This window comes from Stenella coeruleoalba (assembly GCF_951394435.1).
Source record: "Stenella coeruleoalba genome assembly, chromosome: 7".
Classification (NCBI taxonomy): domain Eukaryota; kingdom Metazoa; phylum Chordata; class Mammalia; order Artiodactyla; family Delphinidae; genus Stenella; species Stenella coeruleoalba.
Genome location: NC_137153.1, coordinates 53,045,722 through 53,072,729, shown reverse-complemented (window position 1 = coordinate 53,072,729; position 27,008 = coordinate 53,045,722). Strand labels below are relative to the sequence as shown.

The window sequence follows — 27,008 nt, the reverse complement described above, 5'->3', positions numbered from 1 at the left end:
GGGACTAGAGGTATGCTCTTAAAGAAACAATTATGGACAGATACAACTCATTGTACTCCCACATGTTTAGTAATTTAAAAAGACTTGTTTTTTTCTGCCTTCATCATAAAATAAACGGATTAAATTTGTCAAAACATTTATTGGTAGTATTAAGCAACTATAAGTAAAAGCATCTAGTTCATAGGGGGCACCAGACCATCACAGATAACCTTATTAATGTACTTATGTACTTAAATATCTATTTTACTATATTTATTATATTTCAGTATTTTTGCTTGTATTTGTGCTAATTACACAAGTGTTCATCTTTATATTTTTAAGTTATTTAAAGTTTTACTTTCAAATCTTTTTGCATTTGTTTATTTTTAAGAAAGTAATACCAAGACTGATTTTGCAACCTCAATTCCCTGGTGGCGCAGTGGTTGAGAGTCCGCCTGCCGATGCAGGGGACACGGGTTCGTGCCCCGGTCCGGGAAGATCCCACATGCTGCGGAGCCGCTGGGCCCGTGAGCCATGGCCGCTGAGCCTGCGCGTCCGGAGCCTGTGCTCCGCAATGGGAGAGGCCACAACAGTGAGAGGCCCGCGTACCGCAAAAAAAAAAAAAAAAGTGAAGAAAGAAAATGAAGTGCCGGCCCTCTTGAAACTTCCCTTTTTGCCAGAAGGAAACATAAAACTATTAATCAATCAATTAATTCATTTCAACTACATTATATACTAACACCATAGGCAAAAGAAAAGTGGCTTCTGTCACCAGAAACTGGAGGATGCAGAGATTCTAAGACTTGACGCTGGATGTACAGTTCTAGAACTTTCAGAGTGCTATGGCTAGAAGTGTTAACCTAGAAGCTGGGTTATCCTTGTCTCTGAAGGCCCAGGAAGGAGTGAGGTCTTTTAGAAATAGAGAATAGGAGAACCAAAAACTAAACCTTAGGGACCTTCATATTTTAATGAAGAGAAGAGAATAAGGAGCCTGAAAAGCACACTGGAATGGTATGCAACACAACAGCAGGACAACCAGGAGACAGTGGTGATGAGAGGACGCTTCAAGGAAGAAATACATTTAAAACATGATATCTTATATTCAGGGAAAATGAGGGCTGGTTTGGCAAAGTTAATTCCACAGAATCCGGACTGGAATATACTGACTAAGGTTAAATAAGAGAAAAGGTTTTGGAGACAGAATGAATAGAAACTTCTTTTGAGAAGTTTATCTGTGAAAAGAAGAAGAGAACTAGGGTAGCGCCTGGAGAATAAAAGTGTGTGTTTATATTACTGGATATAATTTAAAAAAATTTTTACAAACATTTTTTGGGGACAGATTTCAAGAAATGTATGTAGTAGCACAAAGCACATAAAAATCAGTATTTTATTTTTTTAAATAACTGCTTACATAACAACCTAAAATGTCAAGCATCATTGTTAAATCATTTCTAAATACTAGTAGGCTGGAATGCCTTTTCATATGCTTTGTTTGCTATTTTTAGTTCTTTTATTTGTGTTTCAGTTTACGACATTAACTAGTTTCGTACTGCCCTTGTGAATTGTCTTTATGTATCCTTAAGTCTTAAAAGTACATATAAACCATTTATGCAGATGGTAGCTATATTCCTATGATGCAACTATTTGTCAATTTTATGTTTACAAATAATAGCTTATTTTATTTATATTTTCTGCTAATGCCAGAATGTTGAACATGTAGAACCAATCCTCTCCCATTTTCATTCCTCAATTGATCGTATGGATTATCAATTCCCTTTTATGTTTTAAATCTTTCACATTTATTTTTTATAGTATATTAGGATTTTTTTTTCATCTATAATACGAGATGAGAATCTAAATTGATTTCTGTCTAGGTTGCCAGGCATTTATCCTGTTACCATTTACTGAAACTTTTTTTCTTCCATATTAACGTCTAAGATAGCCTTTACTTAATTACTACAGATTATATAACAATTTTTGGGATTTCTTTTTTTTTTTTTTGCTGCACCAATGTGGCTTGCAGGATCTTAGTTCCCTGACCAGGGATTGAACCCGGGCCACAGGAGTGAAAGCTTGGAGTCCTAACCACTGGACCACCAGGTAACTCTCCTGGGATTTATTTTCTTTATTACTCTGCTCACCTAACTCCTTACTGTCACTGTATTTATACTGTTGCTGCTTTATAATACAGTTCATTTTCTGGTAAAGCTATATATGTAAGAATTTTTCCTCTTCTACACTTTGATATTTTTGCTTGGTGATCTTTCTTAATTAACTTTTGAATTGTTCTACAGAAGTCAGCATTGGGTTTATAAAAATCATGAAATTTTGTGGACTCAAAAATAACCATACTTAAGAATCTGCCTGCCAATGCAGGGGACACGGGTTCGATCCCTGGTCCGGGAAGATCCCGCATGCCGTGGACCAACTAAGCCCGTCCGTGCGCCACAACTACTGAGCCTGCACTCTAGAGCCCGTGTGCCACAACTACTGAAGCCCATGTGCCTAGAACCTGCGCTCTGCAATAAGAGAAGCCACCGCAAGGAGAAGCCCGCACACCGCAACGAAGAGTAGCCCCCGCTCGCCGCAACTAGAGAAAGCCCGCACGCAGCAACGAAGACCCAATGCAGCCCTAAATAAATAAATAAATTTATTTTTAAAAAATAATAACCACATTGCAGTGGATATAAAATTCTGAGGAATTTTCTTCATCAGATGGAAAAATGAAACTGGATAGGAGAATTTCTCTTCCACAAAAATCTAAGGTAAAGAACAAAAAATAGATTAAAATCATCAGAAAGTAAAAATGTAGCCACCAAAAAGAGAAGCTCAGGGAAAAAGAAAAAGAATAATTCTGCAAGTAAAAATAATTAGATTTAAAAAACCGCACAGAAATCCAACATATTGCTTAAAGAATCACTCATAACTCACAATGTACTATGTGAGGTTCTGCATGGAACCCTTATTCTGCTCGGAGGCAACTCAACTTCCCTGAGTCTCAGTTTTCTCAAATGGAAAATGGAATGAAAAATATTTGTAGAGCTGATGTAAATATATTTTAAAGCTCTTAGAGGGACTTCCCTGGCGGTCCAGTGGTTAAGACTCTGAGCTACTACTGTAGCGGGCGCAGGTTGGATCCCAAGATCCCACATGCCGAGGCAGTGCAACCAAAAATAAAAAGCTCTTTAGAATGGCTCCTTCCTCGGGGTTAACCATAAGTGGTAACTCTTTTCTTCATTTTCTCCATATAAACCTAAATGAGAATATTACGTGTCTTTTTCTATAAACTGGTTTGAAACTGTACCATCTCACTCTTGATAGCTGACTGACAAAGTCAACTGAATTGGTGAGAACCTAGAAGAGTGAAAGATAGGTATGATCATATCAAAGACATGTTTGATTTATATTCAGTCAGCACAATGGCTTAAATCAATATCTGAAATTGAAGGGAATCTCCTAGGCTGGAATGGGAAAAATATACTGTATTGTTTTGCTGATTCTGGCGCCTGGCACCTCTCCCTGCTTTCCTGGATCTATTCTTTGGCTTCCATTTCACAGTACTTTCCTTTTCCTTCAGGGCTGAAATTTCCAGGGAGCCCTCCTCCTTCACTCCCTTTCCTTGCACTGCCCTCTCCTACTTGCACAGCTACCTCCTGTTCTGTTGTGATTTCTGGTTTAAGTTTTCCCAGAGGAACACAAATAGAAAGTAAAAGTTGAATGATATTTTCAGATTTTATAGGAACACATATAAGAGAAGTCTTCCTTTTTTATGTTGAATACTTTTGAAACATGAGGGCCCACATAGTTCAAAGGAAGCAGAAAGCAGGGTCCAGTAACTGGGTGGGCTACAAAGCCCTCCCAGGAAAAGAAGCCCCTGCTGGTCAAGTGTAACAGGGCCAGAGACCAAGTCTGGCAGTCTTCTGGCCTGTGCAGATGTGCTCCTTTTAGGGAATTTTCCTCCAGAGCTGATCAGAGGTTCTTTCCTGGCAGGAACTGACCCTAATATTGGAATAAGCCTCTTGCCATAGTCTTTGTTATGAAGAGAACAAGTCTTCAACTTCAGACAGGGCATGGCTCCTTTGATCTAGGAGCAGGTATGGTGAGAGAAAAAGGAGCCAAAAGGAGGTTCCTTCCTCCAACCTGCTGGGCAGACCCAGGGCTCCTGATTAATGATCTGATCCACATACTGACACTGGCAGGTGGGTAGGCCCTGAAAATCTCAGGGTAAAACCCACAACAGTATATCTGAGTACAATCTCATATTTGAGGGTGCACTAAATTTCTCTATTAACAGTAAATTCCCAGTTTCACAAATTCATTTTTTATTAAGGACCTTTTAACTTTATCATTAGAAAAATACGTTCATTGTAACTTTGCATAAGGACTGCAACAGCCCCTTCTACTCCTGACACAGTAGTAAAAGGTCGCAGTCCTGCTCCATGCCAGCCTCCAAATCCCTTTTTATCACTGGATGCCACAATACTCAAGGATCATTTTACACTTCCCAAGTCCATCTTTCCCTCTTCCGTCACCCATGTTTCAAAGACTAACTCCATGGCCAAGGTTGCAAAGCTCCTCGGAAGAAACTCTCAAGCAGATTAGGGAAAAGAAATTCAGTCGCCAGCCTGGATAGCTCTTTCCCTTCACCCTCACCTGTGGCAAAGGAAGGCCAGATGACCATGAGAGGGGCCTGCTCTAATTCTTCTCATAGGCTTGCAGAATTAGTCCCTCAGAGTGGGAAGGATCGCAAATAGGACAAGAATCTATAATCTACTCAGGATGGAGAATACCCTAGGAGACTCTTAGAAGGACAGTATTAAAGAGGGCATGTAGGAATTTGGGTCCTTCCACATTACAGATTAGTTACCTTGCCCAGGACAGGGAATTAGCAGAGATCCCTGTGAGCAAGTCTCCTCAGTTTGTGCTACAGGTTCCATGAAAGAATAACTTTAAAAACCGGATGAAATGTTTGTGTCAGATGCTTCATCCACAGAAAACTGAGAAGGTACAGGAAGATCCACAGCACAAATCCATAGTGATGTCAGCCTCTGTTGACAGCCTAAACCTACTAGAAATTAGAGCAGTGTTTATGGATCAAGTGGGTAGTGAAACTCCGAAGAACAAGTCAGATACTGGTCAGATCCTAGAGAAGAAACTGAGGCTTATGCATGAATTAAGGAAACAAAAGACAGTCCACCCATGGAGGAACTCAAGGACCAACAGAGTCCAAAGATAGAAATTCCTGTGATGGAATTTCCCTCCTCCCCCAAAGAAAGGTAAGGGCTGAGTGTCACATCCTGCAGCCTTCAAGCAGGTGTGAGGGCCCAAGTACACCGACCATCCATGCCATTTGTTCTACCCAAACTTCACTACATGCTTTCCAAGAGGTACACACCTTTACCTTTGCTGCCTAAAAACTTCCACATGTCTAAGGAACTGGATTCTTCTTGTACTGAAGGTAGACTCATGAACTGTTTTTGCCTTTTCGCTGATTCCCTGCATACTGGTTATATTTAACCTTAAATACACTTGCTACATGCTGGCTGTCTTCTACCAACCTGCAATGTTTCAAGTACACAATACAAAAAAAATGAGGACAACTGCTACAAAAATTTAATACTGTTCATCATAGAAAGACTAGTCCAGTGAGCTTCCATGCTACCCAATGAAAAGACAAGTGATCTTGGATTAGACCAGTGGAAAGAGTGCTACACTTTATAAGACCATAAATTGAATCATATACACCTTATACATGTATTTCTTTTCTATACTTTTCAAAAGATTCTGTTTTTAATAAGTTAAAATGTGTCCCACTCCCACTTAAGGTAGTGCCAGTGGTGCCTATATTATCCGTCAGCTGAAGACACGAGCAGCCCCACAAACTTGACTGGGACCAAAGGCAAAAAAAAAGGGTGTATTCAGAAACGGTTGTCTAAGTAGACCAGAACAATCAATCAGAAGAGAAACCCCACCTGGTCTTCTGCCCTATATATCTGATCATTATGTTATTGTGCCCTTACTGTCTAATGATATAAACTAACTTTTCATCAGAGAAAGAGAAATACTTCATTTTTTACTCCAAGAAGTAGCTGATCCAAATGGTCCATCTGGGAAGAGTGGAAAGGCTAAAAAATTTAAAAAATAGCTTAATTTCTTAGCAGAGCCATATGAGCAGGGTTCATTCATTATTTTTAATGTCTGGGGGGTTAAAATAGAAGATCTCATATATTATGCTATTGTAGGTCAGATACCTGGGAAAGCAGACTCTGAGACAGAGATAAGCATGCAAGGAGTTTACTGGAGAATTCGTGGATCAGTCATTGTGGCAAAGAGAATTTGAGCAGAAGTTGAGCTGCAGTGCAGTCACAGCAGGGCTTTAGCCAATCCCAAGGGAGCTCTGACTCTGGGATGACCCTGTGGAGGTAGAGAGAAGGGGCCAGGCCTTTATATCCCCACATTGACAGGTAATTGGATGCAGCCTGACCCAGGAGGGGGAAATAACTTTGGGCTAAATGAGTCACTTTAGCCAAGAGCAGTTTCCAGAGAAGACCTGCATGCTCTCAGCATGAAGCTCTATCAGCAGCTAAAGGGAGTAAGTTCTCAAGTCTTAAAGGGAGCTGTGAATGGTGCATCAGATGTCTATTATAAATGTCTTTTTAAAAAAGTTTTGGGGTTTTTTTTGTTTGTTTGCTTTGTTGTTTTCTCTCTTCCTTTTTCTTCTTTTGTATGGTCATACTCAAACTTTCAGCTGGGTCCATAATTTGCAAAAATGTCTAACAAGAGTGTGATGGACAAAGTATACTCTGAAAACAGTGGCCCTCTGATGTTTATTATAAGCAGTTTATGGATGTGATATTTGTTGTCTCTACCTGAGGGCATTATAGTAGCAGATGGGGTAACTGGATTGGGCACCTTCCCTGTGAATGGGAAAGATGTAGATACTGGGAAACCAAGGATGGAATGTAGGAGGATACGTTATCTGTCTTCACAGCCCTTCCCTAAGAACTGCCCTCCAGCCCTGATATCCGGACCTGGAAGCTATGAATGATAAAGCCAGTGTGAGCCAATCAGAAAGCTAATCTTAAGAATCTGACTAAAGAAAGCCAGAACCTGAGACTCAGGAGCAGAGTCACATGAATGAGAATGTTCTAAGGTTGCTGGAGTTTATACAGTTCTTACCTCTTCTCAGGCTTTACTGTTTAACTTCTACTTGAATTCTGTGAGCTATCACAGTATTCCTGGAATAGTTACCTTGCAGCTCATATCGATGCAGATTGTCACATCTTCTTAGAAGTGTGTGTGTACTTTTTGAGGACGTCATGATGTCCCTTTAATAATAAAAAGATACAATTTTAAAATGTTTTATCATAGATTATCCATTTAAAATTTTCTATTACAAATGTATACTGTATAATATGCACAGTATTTTATAACTGTAATACCTAGGTATATTATCAATAAAATAAATACATTGGAGGTGTGTGCTCAACATTTTTTCCAAGCGGGGTGGAAGGTGAAATACCGAGGGCTTATATCTCCATAATCCTGGGGACTCCACTTAAAAATATGGGTGGACAGTCTCTGGGATTCCACATATTTGTTGAAAGTTGAGTTTTGTTTGGGTCACAGGAACAGCAAGTCACCCCTTCTAGAACCTGGGTTCACAGACAGTCCCTGCCCTGATCACCCTATGTCTCACTTCTAATTCTCCTCTCATCCTATTACATTATCTGCCTGGGTAAGTAGCTAATCTATCACCAGCATGAGTACAGTAAGATCTCAGGTTCCCTTGAGGAGTCTCAGGGTTCAGGTAGCCTCTAAATATTCAGTGCCGAGTCAAGACCATTCTAGGACTTCATACAGGTTTAGCGCCAACCACCTGCAAAGGGGTGAGCAGGACCCACTGGAGGGAAGGGACCCTAACTTATACAACCCACCCAGCCTCAGTTATCTCCTGCTGTCTGTGAAATGGAGAAGAAAATAATGGTCCCAATCTGTCTTGTGCTCACGTCTGACTCTGCTCCTTACCAGCTGTGGCCCTTGAGCAAGTCCCCTCCCTTCTTGACCCTCATGCCTCTCCACACCTTTCTGAGCTACAAGAAAGTGGATAAGACTCAAAGAATACTGTGAAACCACCTGCAAAGCGCTATGTGGAAGCGAGTACTATGCTTCACCCCCTCTAACTGATCTGCATTTGAATGCTTCCCAGGGAGTCTATATCCCTGGCCTGGGCCACGATGCCAGGTCCCTGGATGTCCTTAACTCTGCCCTAGGCTTTGTCTATGGGGGGAGGGGGGGTGACACTGCCAATTAGCCCGATATTGCTCTTCAATAATCTCCTTAGAGGAAACTTTCCCTCCCAAAGATGTTTTATTACATTTAGAGAACATCAGGTAGCTCCTATATCACATCCTCTGGTAAGGATGGTGTCTGTTTCTCGTCAGCAAGGATAATTATTATTCCCCCATATATGCTTGTTTTTTTCCTAAAGGAGGATGGTGCCATCTGTCTCTGTTGTGTTCAGGGGGAAATAGAATATGCTATGAGCTTGGATTTAGGGAAAGGAAGGGGTCCCTTCAGCTTTTATTGAGAGCGGGCTTTGGCTTATAAAATGAGACAAAGGTTAGGGAGAGAAGTTGATGATGGCGTTGCTGACACACCACCATCCTGGTTTCCTTCATTTGTATTTGTGAAGATAGCCCACTTTAAAAATTCATTACTTTTTCCATAATACTCTTATTGGAAAAACAAGTAACTACTCAGCAATCATTCAATGCTTATAAAAGTGAGAAATTGTAACAAAGACCACAGCACAGTATCTGGACCCGTCAGTCTTCTCCTTTGCTTCCTCATTACCCTGAGCATTACGTAGTAACGGCATGGAGTGAATCAGGTTATACATGCCTCACGGGGCCAAAGATTCCCCACTGAGCATCTAGGAATAGTAAGAGAAAATAAACTTCACAAATCCCCAAAGTGGAGCTCAAGAGTTTGGAGCAGTGAGCCCCTGAGTTCACAAGTGTGAGGAAAAAACAAAATCTATGACCATGAATCTATGGTGGGCCATAGATTCCATCTGCACCAAAGATCCCACACCCTTCCTGATGAAAGCTGCAGTGCTGGGTGCCCTTACTCCCTTCTCAACCTTAAGGAAAACATACAGCTGATCACACCACAACTCCTCTCCTCTCCCCATGTGACCTGCGCCGGATGGAATGTAGGAGGACATGCCAGTAGGGGACACAGAACCCCTGGCTCTGTGTTTTGGGAAGTGGTGTTGGCAGGGATTGGAGCTCTCAGCAAGGCTGCCGTGGGTGTTGGCTCACCTCCCTGCTCCTGTGAAAAGTGTTCACAGATTACCTGCCTTTCTTTCCTACCTCCATCCCAGAGGGGCGGTAGGAAGCCCTGAGTGGGTGGTACAAGGGCACGGATGTGTGTAGTCACCACAACTCTCTGACTGTGGGGCACTGTGGACCCAGGGTCTGGTGGTGCTGCTAAAGCAAGATGAGTCCTCTGCTCTTGCCCCTCCCGACAGGAGGTGGCTAAAGGGAAGGGAGAGCCGTGAAAGGCCTCAGCAGAGCTGGAGGGGAAGGAGAATACACTGTGTCCAGGTTTGGGGAGGAAATCTCCATGTACGTTCAAGTAACACTCCCATCACTCTCTAGCCACTGGAGGGGAACTGGATTCAAAGCTAGGGACCTGAAAATGGACCCGTGAGCTGGGTCACCCCACCTTCTGCCCTCCAGGCAGTCCAGCTCTGAAGGGGTTCAGAAACAGGATAAGTTCCCTCTTAAAAGTGGCTTTTTTAGATATTAGAAAAGTATCCATTGTACAGTGGATGCAGAACTGGGTGGAGGACAGGGATGTTGCTGTGCTTGGATACTGAGATGGACATGCTAAGGCCTAATACTACGGTAGGTGCTACTTAAACATCTGCTATAGCTGTGATATTTATCTGTTTTGAAACAAACGTTGAACTAAAAATAAATATATTCTCCCTGCTGGCTGGTCACCCTGTACAGGGATTTAACTCCTCACTGGGACTGCATGTTGCCTGACTCAATGACATCAGTGCAAGGCATGTGGGTCAAATGGCCCTCAATGATGGGAATGTTCACAGTGCGGCCACACAGGGCCTGCGGAAGAATGAGGAGACAATGAGGAAAAGGTCAGGATTGAATGTGTGGAAAGGAGGGAAACTAACAGAGGGGAAAGAATGACCCAGTGGGTGGGAAGGCACAGGAGTGTCTATCACTAATCACTAATCAAGCTACTCCCACTCCCTGCCTCACTCCCCAACTACTTGACTCGAGCGCCACCTGCTGGTGACTTACTAGAACACTGACAAAGTAAGATGGACTTGGTGCCATCCTGGCAAGAATGTGTGTATGTGTGTCCTTGGGACAAGTAGTGGAGAGGGAGAGCTTGTCTTTGAGCACAAAAACAATGATGCCTTCAGGGATGTTCTGAGGCCTGCCAAACTCCTTTCTGGCCTTCCTTTCAGCCATTCTTTCTGACATTGTGCAGGATCTTGTACTCAATGCAAGCAGGTGGCCTATCAGGGTTGAGGTGTCCTCTGTGGTCGTTAGTTACAGTCATGGGATATCTTCTTCAGGATACACAAAGTGCATGCACCACAGGTGGTTCTGCAATTTATGACAAGGGTGCAGTTTTTCTGGGCTCACTTTGGACCACTACTCAGCCCATTGAAGCCAAGGTGGCCAAACATTTTAAGACTTTCCGTATCCCTCCACATCCAAATGGCTTTGGTTAACGCCATTAAAGGGCAGAGTGGCGCTTCCCTGTGGCGCTTCCCTCGTGGCGCGGTGGTTAAGAATCTGCCTGTCGATGCAGGGAACATGGGTTAGAGTCCTGGTCCAGGAAGATCCCACGTGCTGCAGAGCAACTAATACCGTGTACCACAACTACTGAGCCTGCGCTCTAGAGCCCGCGAGCCACAACTACTGAGCCCGCATGCCACAACTACTGAAGCGCACGTAACTAGAGCCTGTGCTCCGCAACAAGAGAAGCCCGTGCACCGCAACGAAGAGTAGCTCCAGCTCTCCACAACTAGAGAAAGCCCGTGCGCAGCAACAAAGACCCAACACAGCCAAAAATAAATAAAGTAAATAAATTTTAAAAATAAATAAATAAAGGGCAGAGTGGAGTGATGGCTGAAAAAGAAGAGCCACAAAGAAGTGGAGTCACGCAAAAGGAGGAGTCCCCATGAAATAGAGAAAGGAGCCACTGAGCCACCTTGTGCCATTTGCACCTGGAGGAGAGAGGAGGTTGGGGTCAATGTAGCCACACCAGTTTTTCAGCTGCCTTGGCTCCCATATCCAGGCCCTGAGAATCAACCTTTATCTCCTACAGATAAGTCCACACTTACAGAGCAAGTAAAGCCTGGGGAAAATTACTATCTGCTTTTTATTATATAATTAATAACACTGCCCACTCATTTAAAAAATGTGATTCTCCTAACTTGAAGTTCAGATAGGATGAGTAACCACACAAGTAGAAAATCCAGGACCAGAGAACTCTATTTCTGTAGAGTTGGAAGGTGACTCTAAAGACGGTGACCTTCCTTATGCTCCCATAGACAAAGACTACTCATCCAGAGAGGTAGTGGCTCAGAAGTGCCAATGACTGGCCATGGGTCATATGACAAGTTACACCTGATTCACAGATCTTCGCTTTTCACTAGGAGCTGCTCTGCACTCTGAAGTAATAAAGCAATACAGTCTAGCATTCCACCCTCTGACCTCCACCTTCAGTTTCCAAATTGTCCTCCACTGGCCAATTTGTCAAGGAATTAAAGTTCGTTGGTCCTGACGGTTTCTCCTTCTCCATCAACAGCCTCTGGTCTTCTCTCTCTCTCTCTCTCTCTCTCTCTCTCCATAGATGTTATGGGCTGCATTGTGACCTCTGCACAAATTCATATACGAAAGTCCTGACCCCCAGTACCTAGGAATGTAATGGTATTTGGAGGTAAGGTCTTTAAAGAGGTGATTAAGTTAAAATGAGGCCCTTAGGGTGGGGTCCTAATCCAGTATGACTGGTGTCTTTTTTAGTTTTTGCCGTGCCGTGGCATGGGGAATCTTAGTTCCCTGACCAGGGATCGAACCCATGTCCCCTGCAGTGGAAGCATGGAGTCTTAACCACTGGATCACCAGGGAAGTCCCAATGGTGTCCTTATAAAAGGAAGAGATACCAGGATGGGCACACATGGAGAAAGGCGCAGCAAGAAGGCAGCCATCTGCAAGGCAAGAAGAGAGGCCTCAGGAGAAACCAAATCTGCCTACACCTTGATCTTGGACTTTTAGCCTCCAGAACTATGAGAAAATAAATTTCTGTTGTTTAAGCCACCCAATCTGCAGCATTTTGTTAGGGCAGTTCTAGCAAACTAACAGAGTGGTCTTCATGGTTCATCAGCTAAGCAACATTCTAAACACCCTCACATCATTCTTGTTTCATCATTCCTGTCCGGCTAAAGTCCAAACTCTCTGCCTCTTCCACGCCTGACCTCTGGTAAGTGTTGGAGACCCACTAGATAAAATTACACAAACGACTATATTGTGCTACCATAGTTCTATGGTCTGCAACTAATGGGCATCTCCAATACTGCATGGAATTCATACTTTCATTCATCCTATATACTTGGTAAGTTCCTTCTATGTGCACTTAGGATACATAAGTGAACAAAGGTGACAAAGCTCCCTGTTTTTCGGAGCTTATATCACTGGTTCCACTGTCAACTCTCTTATGCTTAACGAAACGATTTCAAACATTCTCCACTTTGACAAACTTCTGTCCCCCAACCTCAGCAGATGTGCTGGATGCCACTTCAGAGGACATAAAAGCCATTAGAAGAGAACTTTTTGTTACCAAACTCTAAAACATTTGCCACCCTTCCTCCTTCCTTCCTGTTATAGTGAAAAAAGTTTCCCAGGGGATAATCCTTCTTGGACTTTTACAGTTGGGAAAGGTGCCTTTACTTCCCCAGGCATACAGTTTAGTCTATGTTGTGACTTTTGGCTTAATTATCTATTTTCTTCCAGAACAGGTATTCGCTGCTCTATCACTAGCCTTAGGGGCTTAGGATTTAGTTGGTACTCAAGAGCCATTTGGGAAATGAATGAGAAATGAGAGAGCTAGCTGGAGAGAGGGCACCCACAGCATGTCCTAGGACAGAGCCACCAGAAAGGACAGGAGTCTGAGGGATGCCCCCTTAGGCTGTCTATTGGGAGCCACCACAGGTTTCACCTCAGGAAACTTGCTCTGCCCCTGTGGCTTCTGGAAGACAAGAGCTGGAGATTTAGCCTCACATGTGAGGTTCTAGCACAGCTTTCTGGACATGCTGGGAACCCTGCAGTGCCCCTGCCAAAGGGACTCTTCTGCCAGCTCCTCTATCAGTGTTCAGCGGGCAGGGCTCAGCTCTGGGGGCCTCTGAGGCTGCTCCAGCCAGGAGAAGCTTGGAACCTCAGATCCCCTAGGCACAGCCTCAGCCTCAGAATGTCTTCCAAGGGCTGCTCGTGGTCTGGGCCTGCTGCAGTCAGGACCTCCCTTCTCTGCTGCAGCTCCATGAAGATAACAGTGGTAGTAACGATTATGATATTTAATACAGAAAACTGCATATTTAATCCCCAAATCTCATCTACTAACTGGAGAATATTCATATATTTTAATAACATAGTCATGAAGAACAGAACAAACAGGTAAGCACTTTATACAAATTTAAGGCCTGGCCTTGTTAGAGTTGCCACATGGACTTGGCAAATAACACTGTCCAGAGCCCCCCAGAGTCCCAGTGCCTTAGAAATATCAAGACTGCCTCAGTGAGACCTCAAAGTGGCCCCTTTCCACTAAAGTTGAGGGGTTGGTATCTCAAACTCTCTACAGGACCAATGCTCTTTTTGGATATGCTTTTATATAATTATATCAAAGACATCACTGTACAGTTTATTTCTATATAATATTTATCATGGAAATCTTTCCAGGGCAGTTAACATAGACTGACCTAATTTTGTATTTGGGGTGTGACATAGTTTAACTGACTACTTGACAATTTTTTCAGGTGTTTTTAAACTTAAGGATCAGAGAAGTTAGCACCTCCCAAATGGGAACTCCTGGACAAAGGGTTGTCTGCAGAAATGCGAAGGAGCAGAGCCCAGGCTACGTTGCTAAGTCTGTCCCTAGCACAGAGGAGAAATCACACAGCACACCTGAAGCTCTCTCTAGAGCACCTGAATCTTAGCAAGTTGTTTGGCAGATCATAGCTACTCTGTGAAATGTATAAATAAATGATATAAATAATCGCGACTCTCATTTCACTTAGTTTCAGACTACCTCTGGTGACAGTGTTTAAGGTATAGGTAAAACAATGTTATAAAGACAAAGATAACTTGTAAAAAAAACAATAAAGTGAGGGATGGGGAAAGGGATGCTCCCTGATTTTCAGACATAATTTTCACCCAAGGAAAATCACAACACTTCATTTCAAAAACTCTTTCCAGTGTAGGGATTAGATTTAGGCAAGCTAGAAACTTGCCTCAGATACAAATAGAGAAGTGGTGCCAAGTGACTTAGTAATATGGAAAAGTAATATATTATTGCAATGTTTTAAAAAATTAGAATTAATGATAAAAAACCCTTGATGAACATATAAAAATTATAAATGAAGACAAAATCTGGCACCACAATTACAAAAGCTTAAGAGTTGTACAAGTGGGGGAGGGAGGAGGGCTTCTAGCACAAAGTTGAAGTTTGACAAATGCCATGCATTCTATACATTTGTGACCAAAGAAACCTAAATGTACTTACTTGCTAAATATCTGGACACCTTTCAGACAACACTGCTAAAACAGGGTGTGATGTGCTTACCTGTGATACTGAAGCTTTTATAGTGAAAAGTTTTGGTCACTTTTCAGTCTCAATACATACAGAAGCACTTGATGAAAATTTTGACTCTGTCAAAAGAGAAAGAGGTAGCCCCATAAAAATGTGCCAACAAGGTGGTTATTATTGTTGTCAATCAAAGAAGAAATATCAAAATATTGGCCTGCCACAGAATCTTATTTTCAAACTGTGGGACAGGAAGAATATCCCCTATAATTTGGAAATGCATTAGGGATGAGATGGAGAAAATAATTAATATAAATCAGAAATTTATATGCTGTTTCTCAATAACTGTTTCAGTAAGCTAAAATTAAATTAAGATGGTAATTCTCTCAATTGAAAATGAGATAAGAAGTAATTCTGACAAAATTATTGTTGAATTTGCTTTCAAAAGCCCAGTACATTTTAACAAATTGTGGTTTTGGTATAAGTAAAATGTTTACAGCTACAGTAATCTGAGTTTTAATACACCCACTTTTCAATACTTTTAAACTACTATAACGTTGTATAAGAAATGAACCATTGGCGGAGATCACCTTCCTCCCCACAGATACACCAGAAATACATCTTCGCGTGGAACAACTCCTGCGGAGCACCTACTGAACGCTGGCAGAAAACCTCAGACCTCCCAAAAGGCAAGGAACCCCCCACGTACCTGGTTAGGGCAAAAGAAAAAAAATAAACAGAGACAAAAGGATAGGGACGGGTCCTGCACCAGCGGGAGGGAGCTGTGAAGGAGGAAAAGTGTCCACACACTAGGAAGCCCCTTCGCGGGCGGAGACTGCGGGTGGCGGAGTGGGGGAACTTCGGAGCCGCGGGGGAGAGCACAGCAACAGGGGTGCGGAGGGCAAAGCGGGAAGATTCCAGCGCAGAGGATCGGGGCCGACCGGCACTCACCAGCCGAGAAGCTTGTCTGCTCACCCACCGGGGCGGGCGGGGCTGGGAGCTGAGGCTCCGGCTTGGTCGGAGCACCGGGAGAGGACTGGGGTTGGCAGCGTGAACACAGCCTGCAGGGCGTTAGTGCACCGCGGCTAGCCGGGAGGGAGTCCGGGGAAAAGTCTGGACCTGCCGAAGAGGCAAGAGACTTTTTCTTCCCTCTTTGTTTCCTGGTGTGCGAGGAGAGGGGATTAAGAACGCTGCTTAAGGGAGCTCCAGAGACGGGCGCGAGCCGCGGCTAAAAGTGCGGACCCCAGAGACAGACATGAGACGCTAAGGCCGCTGCTGCCGCCACCAAGAAGCCTGTGTGCGAACACAGGTCACTATCCACACCTCCTTCCAGGGAGCCTGTGCAGCCCGCCACTGCCAGGGTCCCGGGATCCAGGAACAACTCCCCAGGGAGAACGCACAGCGCACCTCACGCTGGCAGCGTCATGCCGGCCTCTGCCGCCGCAGGCCCGCCCCACACTCTGTGACCCTCCCTACCCCTGGCCTGAGTGAGCCAGAGCCTCCGAATCAGCGGCTCCTTTAACCCTCTCCTGTCTGAACAAAGAACAGACGCCCTCCGGCGACCTACACGCAGAGGTGGGGCCAAATCCAAAGCTGAGCCCCTGGGAGCTGTGAGAACAAAGAAGAGAAAGGGAAATCTCTCCCAGCAGCCTCAGAAGCAGCGGATTAAAGCTCCACAATCAACTTGATGTACCCTGCATCTGTGGAATACATGAATAGACAACGAATCATCCCAAATTAAGGAGCCGTGTGGATGAAAGGCTCTTGGTGCTGCAGCCAGGAGTTAGTGCTGTGCCTCTGAGGTGGGAGAGCCAACTTCAGGACACTGGTCCACAAGAGACCTCCCAGCTGCACATAATATCAAATGGCGAAAATCTCCCAGAGATCTCCATCTCAACACCAGCACCCAGCTTCACTCAACGACCAGCAAGATACAGTGCTGGACATCCTATGCCAAACAACTAGCAAGACAGGAACACAACCCCACCCATTAGCAGAGAGGCTGCCCAAAATCATAAGTCTACAGACACCCCAAAACACACCACCAGACGTGGACCTGCCCACCAGAAAGACAAGATCCAGCCTCATCCACCAGAACACAGGCACTAGTACCCTCCACCAGGAAGCCTAAACAACCCACTGAACCAACCTTAGCCACTGGGGACAGACACCAAAAACAACGGGAACTACAAACCTGCAGCCTGCAAAAAGGAGACCACAAACACATTTTGCTTATCTAGCAAAATGAAAAGACAGAAAAACACACAGCAGATGAAGGAGCAAGATAAAAACCCACCAGACCTAACAAATGAAGAGGAAATAGGCAGTCTACCTGAAAAAGAATTCAGAATAATGATAGTAAAGATGATCCAAAATCTTGGAAATAGAATAGACAAAATGCAAGAAACAGTTAACAAGGACCTAGAAGAACTAAAGATGAAACAAACAATGATGAACAACACAATAAATGAAATGAAAAATACTCTAGATGGGATCAATAGCAGAATAACTGAGGCAGAAGAACGGATAAGTGACATAGAAGATAAAATAGTGGAAATAACTAATGCAGAGCAGAATAAAGAAAAAAGAATGAAAAGAACTGAGGACAGTCTCAGAGACCTCTGGGACAACATTAAACGCACCAACATTAGAATTATAGGAGTTCCAGAAGAAGAAAAGAAAAAGAAAGGGACTGAGAAAATATTTGAAGAGATTATAATTGAAAACTTCCCTAATATGGGAAAGGAAATAGTTAATCAAGTCCAGGAAGCACAGAGAGTCCCATACAGGATAAATCCAAGGAGAAATACACCAAGACACATATTAATCAAACTGTCAAAAATTAAATACAAAGAAAGCATATTAAAAGCAGCAAGGGAAAAACAACAAATAACACACAAGGGAATCCCCATAAGGTTAACAGCTGATCTTTCAGCAGAAACTCTGCAAGCCAGAAGGGAGTGGCAGGACATATTGAAAGTGTTGAAGGAGAAAAACCTGCAACCAAGATTACTCTACCCAGCAAGGATCTCATTCAGATTTGATGGAGAAATTAAAACCTTTACAGACAAGCAAAAGCTGAGAGAGTTCAGCATCACCAAACCAGCTCTACAACAACTGCTAAAGGAACTTCTCTAGGCAAGAAACACAAAAGAAGGAAAACACCTACAATAACGAACCCAAAACAATTAAGAAAATGGGAATGGGAACACACATATCGATAATTACCTTAAATGTAAATGGACTAAATGCTCCCACCAAAAGACACAGATTGGCTGAATGGATACAAAAACAAGATGCATATATTTGCTGTCTACAAGAGACCCACTTCAGACCTAGAGACACATACAGACTGAAAGTAAGGGGATGGAAAAAGGTATTTCATGCAAATGGAAACCAAAAGAAAGCTGGAGTAGCAATTCTCATATCAGACAAAATAGACCTTAAAATAAAGATTATTAGAAGAGACAAAGAAGGACACTACATAATGATCAAGGGATCGATCCAAGAAGAAGATATAACAATTGTAAATATTTATGCACCCAACATAGGAGCACCTCAATACATAAGGCAAATACTAACAGCCATAAAAGGGGAAATCGACAGTAACACATTCATAGTAGGGGACTTTAACACCCCACTTTCACCAATGGACAGATCATCCAAAATGAAAATAAATAAGGAAACACAAGCTTTAAATGATACATTAAACAAGATGGACTTCATTGATATTTATAGGACATTCCATCCAAAAACAACAGAATACACATTTTTCTCAAGTGCTCATGGAACATTCTCCAGGATAGATCATATCTTGGGTCACAAATCAAGCCTTGGTAAATTTAAGAAAATTGAAATTGTATCAAGTATCTTTTCCGACCACAACGCTGGGAGACTAGATATCAATTACAGGAAAAGATCTGTAAAAAATACAAACACATGGAGGCTAAACAATACACTACTTAATAACGAAGTGATCACTGAAGAAATCAAAGAGGAAATCAAAAAATACCTAGAAACAAATGACAATGGAGACACAACGACTCAAAATCTATGGGATGCAGCAAAAGCAGTTCTAAGAGGGAAGTCTATAGCAATACAATCCTACCTTAAGAAACAGGAAACATCTCGAATAAACAACCTAACTTTGCACCTAAAGCAATTAGAGAAAGAAGAACAAAAAAACCCCAAAGTTAGCAGAAGGAAAGAAATCATAAAAATCAGATCAGAAATAAATGAAAAAGAACTGAAGGAAACGATAGCAAAGATCAATAAAACTAAAAGCTGGTTCTTTGAGAAGATAAACAAAATTGATAAACCATTAGCCAGACTCATCAAGAAAAAAAGGGAGAAGACTCAAATCAATAGAATTAGAAATGAAAAAGGAGAAGTAACAACTGACACTGCAGAAATACAAAAGATCATGAGAGATTACTACAAGCAACTCTATGCCAATAAAATGGACAACCTGGAAGAAATGGACAAATTCTTAGAAAGGCACAACCTGCCAAGACTGAATCAGGAAGAAATAGAAAATATGAACAGACCAATCACAAGCACTGAAATTGAAACTGTGATTAAAAATCTTCCAACAAGCAAAAGCCCAGGACGAGATTGCTTCACAGGCGAATTCTATCAAACATTTAGAGAAGAGCTATCACCTATCCTTCTCAAACTCTTCCAAAACATAGCAGAGGGAGGAACACTCCCCAACTCATTCTACGAGGCCACCATCACCCTGATACCAAAACCAGACAAGGATGTCACGAAGAAAGAAAACTACAGGCCAATATCACTGATGAACATAGATGCAAAAATCCTCAACAAAATACTAGCAAACAGAATCCAACAGCACATTAAATGGATCATACACCATGATCAAGTGGGGTTTATGCCAGGAATGCAAGGATTCTTCAATATACGCAAATCAATCAACGTGATACACCATATTAACAAATTGAAGGAGAAAAACCTTATGATCATCTCAATAGACGCAGAGAAAGCTTTTGACAAAATTCAACACCCATTTATGATAAAAACTCTGCAGAAAGTAGGCATAGAGGGAACTTTCCTCAACATAATAAAGGCCATAGATGACAAACCCACAGCCAACATCGTCCTCAATGGTGAAAAACTGAAAGCATTTCCACTAAGATCAGGAACAAGACAAGGTTGCCCACTCTCACCACTCTTATTCAACATAGTTTTGGAAGTTTTAGCCACAGCAATCAGAGAAGAAAAGGAAATAAAAGGAATCCAAATCGGAAAAGAAGAAGTAAAGCTGTCACTCTTTGCAGATGACATGATACTATACATACAGAATCCTAAACATGCTACCAGAAAACTACTAGAGCTAATCAATGAATTTGGTAAAGTAGCAGGATACAAAATTAATGCACAGAAATCTCTGGCATTCCTATACACTAAGGATGAAAAATCTGAAAGTGAAATCAAGAAAACACTCCCATTTACCATTGCAACAAAAAGAATAAAATATCTAGGAATAAACCTACCTAAGCAGACAAAAGACCTGTATGCAGAAAATTATAAGACACTGATGAAAGAAATTAAAGATGATACAAATAGATGGAGAGATATACCATGTTCTTGGATTGGAAGAATCAACATTGTGAAAATGACTATACTACCCAAAGCAATCTACAGATTCAATGCAATCCCTATCAAACTACCACTGGCATTTTTCACAGAACTAGAACAAAAAATTTCACAATTTGTATGGAAACCCAAAAGACCCCGAAGAGCCAAAGCAATCTTGAGAATGAAAAACGGAGCTGGAGGAATCAGGCTCCCAGACTTCAGACTATACTACAAAGCTACAGTAATCAAGACAGTATGGTACTGGCACAAAAACAGAAATATGGATCAATGGAACAGGATAGAAAGCCCAGAGATAAACCCACGCACCTATGGTCACCTTATCTTTGATAAAGGAGGCAGGAATGTACAGTGGAGAAAGGACAGCCTCTTCAATAAGTGGTGCTGGGAAAACTGGACAGGTACATGTAAAAGTATGTGATTAGATCACTCCCTAACACCATACACAAAAATAAGCTCAAAATGGATTAAAGACCTAAACGTAAGGCCAGAAACTATCAAACTCTTAGAGGAAAACATAGGCAGGACACTCTATGACATAAATCACAGCAAGGTCCTTTTTGACCCACCTCCTAGAGAAATGGAAATAAAAACAAACAAATGGGACCTAATGAAACTTAAAAGCTTTTGTGCAGCAAAGGAAACCATAAAGAAGACCAAAAGACAACCCTCAGAATGGGAGAAAATATTTGCAAATGAAGCAAATGACAAAGGATTAATCTCCAAAATTTATAAGCAGCTCATGCAGCTTAATAACAAAAAAACAAACAACCCAATCCAAAAATGGGCAGAAGACCTAAATAGACATTTCTCCAAAGAAGATATACAGACTTCCAACAAACACATGAAAGAATGCTCAACATCACTAATCATTAGAGAAAAGCAAATCAAAACTACAATGAGATATCATCTCACACCAGTCAGAATGGCCATCATCAAAAAATCTAGAAACAATAAATGCTGGAGAGGGTGTGGAGAAAAGGGAACCCTCTTACACTGTTGGTGGGAATGTAAATTGATACCCCCACTGTGGAGAACAGTATGGAGGTTCCTTAAAAAACTACAAATAGAACTACCATATGACCCAGCAATCCCACTACTGGGCATATACCCTGAGAAAACCATAATTCAAAAAGAGTCATGTACCAAAATGTTCATTGCAGCTCTATTTACAATAGCCCAGAGATGGAAACAACCTAAGTGTCCAGCATCGGATGAATGGATAAAGAAGATGTGGCACATATATACAATGGAATATTACTCAGCCATAAAAAGAGACGAAATTGAGCTATTTGTAATGAGGTGGATAGACCTAGAGTCTGTCATACAGAGTGAAGTAAGTCAGAAAGAGAGAGACAAATACCGTATGCTAACACATATATATGGAATTAAAAAAAAAAAATGTCATGAAAAACCTAGGGGTGAAACAGGAATAAAGACACAGACTTACTAGAGAATGGACTTGAGGCTATGGGGAGGGGGAAGTGTAAACGGTGACAAAGCGATAAAGAGGCATGGACATATATACACTACCAAACGTAAGGTAGATAGCTAGTGGGAAGCAGCCGCATAGCACAGGGAGATCAGCTCGGTGCTTTGTGACCGCCTGGAGGGGTGGGATAGGGAGGGTGGGAGGGAGGGAGACGCAAGCGGGAAGAGATATGGGAATATATGTGTATATATAACTGATTCATTTTGTTGTGAAGCTGAAACTAACATACCATTGTAAAGCAATTATACTCCAATAAAGATGTTAAAAAAAAAAAAAGTCTACGAACAATAAATGTTGGAGAGGATTTGGAGAAAAGGGAATCCTCCTACACTGTTGATGGGAATGTAAATTGGTGCATCCACTATGGAAAACAGGATGGATGTTCCTTAAAAAAAGAAAACTAGAGTTACCATATGATCCAGCAATCCCATTCCTGGGCATATATCTGGAGAAAACTCTAATTCGAAAAGATACATGCACTTCAATGTTTATAGCAGAACTATTCACAATAGCCAAGACATGGAAAGAACCTGAATGTTCATCGACAGATGAATGGAAAGAGAAGATGTGGTATATAAATATACAATGGAATACTACTCAGCCATATAAAAGGATGAAATAATGCCATTTGCAACAACATGGATGGACCTGGAGATTATCATACTAAGTGAAGTAAGACAAAGACAAATATCACATGATATCACTTATATGTGGAATCAAAAAATGATACAAATGAACTTATTTACAAAACAGACACTGATTCACAGACATAGAAAACAAACTTATGGTTACCAAAAGGAAATGGGGGAGACGGATAAATGGAGTTTGAGATCAGCAGGTACAAACTACTATATATAAAATAGAAAAACAACAAGGTCCTACTGTATAACACAGGAAATTATGTTCAATATCTTCTAGTAAACTATAATGGAAAAGAATCTGAAAAAGAATATATATATATCTGAATCGCTTTGCTATACACCAGAAAAACTAACAAACATTTGAATCAACTATACTTCAATGAAAATAAAATAAAATACATAGATGAGTCTATTAAAAAAAATTACTTGCGTGATTACACTGGGCTTGCTGCCAGGGATAATACAGGGAATGGATAGAGTCCAGTTACTAATGAGCTAATTTGCCAAAGATTATCACATACTACAATGTAAAGAGCAGGAATATAGAGGGCTGAGGCCACATGACTTCCTATGCAAAATAAAAGAATTCAAGATGGGAGATGAAAGTTAATTCTTTCCATGATAATAATCAATATTTATCCAGTTATGAGTCAAATAAAAAGATGTATTCATTCCGTTTAAAAGAACAGACTTGGATTGGAACTTCTGGAGGTCCTTAGGGAAATTTGAACATTAATGAAAAAATATGGAGAATGATTCAATTTTTTTTTTTTACTTTTTTGTTTTATTTTTAGTACACACTACAAGATACACTGCATGCTACACAATACACTACATAACCTTCTAGCAGGGGTAGACAAGCATAACTGAGTTATTTTTCATCAATCAGGAAAATGCTTCCTTAATCAATGTTCTCCAAACCCTTTGACACATAGTAACGATTAACTGCAGAGATGCGCCTATTTCTTTCCATCAAATTCCACTGTTATGAATAATGGGCAACCCTTTTTTCCTTGCCCCCATTAGTGAACCTGTGGATGCGTGCAGTGGCCATTCCCGGGATGAACAAGCACGCGGCCATGACTGCAATTCCGGGGAGAATCTCGAACCACATCACTACAATTCAATTTTTCATGTTGCCTAAATTACGCATTCTCATTGGGGATGCTCCCATGGGTGCAAACATTAGTTTTCTGGGGTATGAACAAATCTCAGCCATTATAATGGCTTTGGTGTTCAAAGGTCAACCTTATCCAACAAAGTCTTATTCCTTTGTATTCATTTTGCTCTTCAGGTTTTCTTGTATATGATGTGAGAAGCATTGACACTGAGTTCATGGAATATAAACAAATGTCACGCAGGATCAGTGCTACAACCTATGGTGACTTAACTGTTCATTACAGGACTTTCTCGCCATCATTTGCTTGATCTCAAAGTCATAATGTGAGAAGTGTCCTTTACTTACTTATGAGCTGCCATTGGCTGTCTTGCGGATGCTGCTTATGTTCGAGCCTTGGTGTGATTTGGGCTTTGGGAATTAAGCACGAATAGGTTATATTTTATTATTTAATTCTACTAAAGTTATTTAGCACATCACTAATTATGCCTATTTCTAAACAGAAAACTGTTGACAATATCTAGATGAATACCTAGCAGCTAGTGAAGTTAAAAATTTTATGATATGAATCAAAATTAATAGTTAATTACCTAAAAATAAATGCTAAGTAAATAATTTAAATTTTCAGTGGTTTTAGCAGTTCTGATGATTTTATTTAAAATATATCTATACATTGGTACTATTATGAAATATTTATATAAATTTTTATTTGAAATTATAATTTGATATATTACTATTTATATAAGGAAATATATTACATTAAAAGTTACTCTGCATAATTAGGTAAATTTCACTCTATATCAAATACCCTATACAAATTCAAAGTAAAACCAGTATCAAATTTTTATTTAACTGGAAAAAAGATTAGCAAGTGAGCAATAAAATGGACATTACCACAGTCCTAGCATAAATTTCAGCAACTCCTTGGAAAACAAATTAGTTTTAGGTCTCAAGAACTTTAAAAAAGGTGATGTCTTTTGATTTCGTAATTATACTTTGTCAAATCGGGTACAATTTTATACCCAACGACATTCTCCCAACATGATTGGTAATTATGAAATTTTGAAATATTCTTCATCTAAAAAAAGTAAAATGTTAAACAAGGCTACATCCATAGACTAGAACATTATACAGTCATTGTAGATGTTCTATTTGAGTAATATTTTTAAGTTTATTTATTTATTTATTTTTGGCTGCATTGGGTCTTCGTTGCTATGCACAGGCTTTCTCTAGTTGCGGCGAGCGGGGGCTACTTTTCGTTGTGGTGTGGTGGCTTCTCTTGTTGTGGAGCACGGGCTCTAGGCGCACGGGCTTCAGTAGTTGTGGCACACAGGCTCAGTAGTTGTGGTGCACAGGCTTAGTTGTTCTGCAGCATGTGGGATCTTCCTGGACCAGGGCTTGAACTTGTGTCCCCTGAATTGGCAGGCGGATTCTTTTTTTTTTTAAGTTGTCTTTTATCTAAATCTGTCTTTTTTTTAAAAAATTAATTTATTTATTTATTTTTGGCTGCATTGAGTCTTTGTTGCTGCGTGTGGGCTTTCTCTAGTTGCGGCGAGCGGGGGCTACTCTTTGTTGCGGTGCCCGAGCTTCTCATTGCAGTGGTTTCTCTTGTTGCGGAGTATGGGTTCTAGGCGCACGGGGTTCAGTAGTTGTGGTTCATGGGCTCCAGACCACAGGCTCAGTAGTTGTGGCACACAGGCTTAGCTGCTCCGCGGCATGTGGGATATTCTCAGACCAGGGCTCGAACCCGTGTCCCTGCATTGGCAGGCAGATTCTTAACCACTGCGCCACCGGAGAAGTCCCTGAGTAATTTTTAATGGCATGAGAAAATGTTTATAATATAGAGCTTAATTTAGAAAATCAGTAAGCTTCTTCAAATATATCTTTTGACTAAAAAAAAGTTACTCTGCAAACTTAGTTATAAAGTTAAATTAGTTGTCAATAACTTTTTATTTTTTCTTTTTGGCCACACTGCGTAGCATGTGGGATCTTAGTTCCCCGACCAGGGATCAAACCCGTGCCCCCTGCAGTGGAAGCGTGGATTCTTAACCACTGGACCACCAGGGAAGTCCCTAGTTCTCAACTTTTAAATATAATGTTTAGCTCAAATTTTTTTCATTCTTAACCCTGCATTGAATAAAACCAGTAAAATTTTCACTTTCTTTTTCTATGTATGCAGATATTCATGGAGTATATAAATACTCAGTACCTATGTGTTTTCAAACTTTCATGGGGGGGCAATTAGGAAAAAGCTATCTAAGAAGGCTCTGTGGGCAGGGGAAGAGGAGGCAATAATGGAAAAAATAATGGTTGAGAAATGTTGCCATAACCCATTTGGAGAGTGCAAAGTGAAAATCAAAAACAGAAGTAGAAATTAACGTTTAGAAAATGGAAACGAATGGGTTCCCATTTAAGACCCAGGCCTGCAGGAAGGTCTTCAGAGAACCTAGAGAGCAAGGTTCACAGAGTCCCCACCTCTGCCAGGCCGGCAGCATCTGCAGGATCCCCGATGGCCCCAACCTTGTCCTTACTCCTGGCCCTGGTGCTGCTCAGCTGCAACTCCAACTGCTCTCTGGGCTGCGACCTGCCTCAGACCCACAGCCTGGCTAACACGAGGGCCCTGATGCTCCTGCAACAGATGAGGAGAATCTCCCCCTTCTCCTGCCTGAAGGACAGAAATGACTTTGGATTCCCCCAGGAGGCGTTTGGAGGCAACCAGTTCCAGAAGGCTCAAGCCATCGCTGTCGTCCATGAGATGATCCAGCAGACCTTCCAGCTCTTCAGCACAGAGGGCTCGGCTGCCGCTTGGGATGAGACCCTCCTGGACAAGTTCTGCACTGCACTTTATCAGCAGCTCACTGACCTGCAAGCCTGTCTGATGCAGGAGGCAGGGCTGGGAGGGACTCCCCTGCTCAAGGAGGACTCCATCCTGGCTGTGAGGAAATACTTCCACAGAATCACTGTCTATCTGCAAGAGAAGAAGTACAGCCCTTGTGCCTGGGAGATTGTCAGAGCAGAAGTCATGAGATCCTTCTCTTCATCAACAAACTTGTAAGAAAGATTCAGGAGGAAGGAACGACACACACCTGGTTCAACACAGAAATGATTCTCACTAACGAGACCACACTTCCACCTGTGCTGCCATGTCAAAGACTCATTTCTGCTCTCATCATGCCCTGAATTAAATTAATTTGTCAAATGTTTTCAGGAATATTAAGCAACATGATGTTCTACTCTACAGGCACTTGTTCCTCACAGATGCCCATGCTGATCTATCTATTTAAATATTTATTTATTTAACTATTTATAAAGATTACAATTA

The 27,008-nt window shown here is 41.5% G+C and overlaps 1 protein-coding gene, 1 long non-coding RNA gene and 1 pseudogene across 3 annotated transcripts; 1 reads left to right on the top strand and 2 right to left on the bottom strand.

The window, feature by feature from the left end:
* Positions 1–7,215: 7,215 nt before the first annotated feature.
* Positions 7,216–16,499, bottom strand: LOC307189049. The gene is made up of 3 exons (XR_013829100.1): positions 15,772–16,499; positions 14,860–14,945; positions 7,216–7,307 (listed from the first exon to the last, which is right to left on the bottom strand). It is a non-coding gene; the product is annotated as an uncharacterized lncRNA (long non-coding RNA).
* Positions 16,500–23,169: 6,670 nt separating this feature from the next.
* LOC307189164 (NADH dehydrogenase [ubiquinone] 1 alpha subcomplex subunit 1-like) lies at positions 23,170–23,893 on the bottom strand (annotated as a pseudogene). Its single transcript has one exon. The product of its transcript is annotated as an NADH dehydrogenase [ubiquinone] 1 alpha subcomplex subunit 1-like (transcript).
* Positions 23,894–25,902: 2,009 nt separating this feature from the next.
* LOC307189048 (interferon alpha-4-like) lies at positions 25,903–26,741 on the top strand (the record flags this gene model as incomplete). The annotated part of the gene is made up of 1 exon (XM_079926767.1): positions 25,903–26,741. The coding sequence occupies exon 1, from the start codon at positions 26,085–26,087 to the stop codon at positions 26,739–26,741; it is 657 nt and encodes a 218-aa protein (XP_079782893.1). The 5' UTR covers positions 25,903–26,084.
* Between the last annotated feature and the right edge of the window lie 267 nt (positions 26,742–27,008).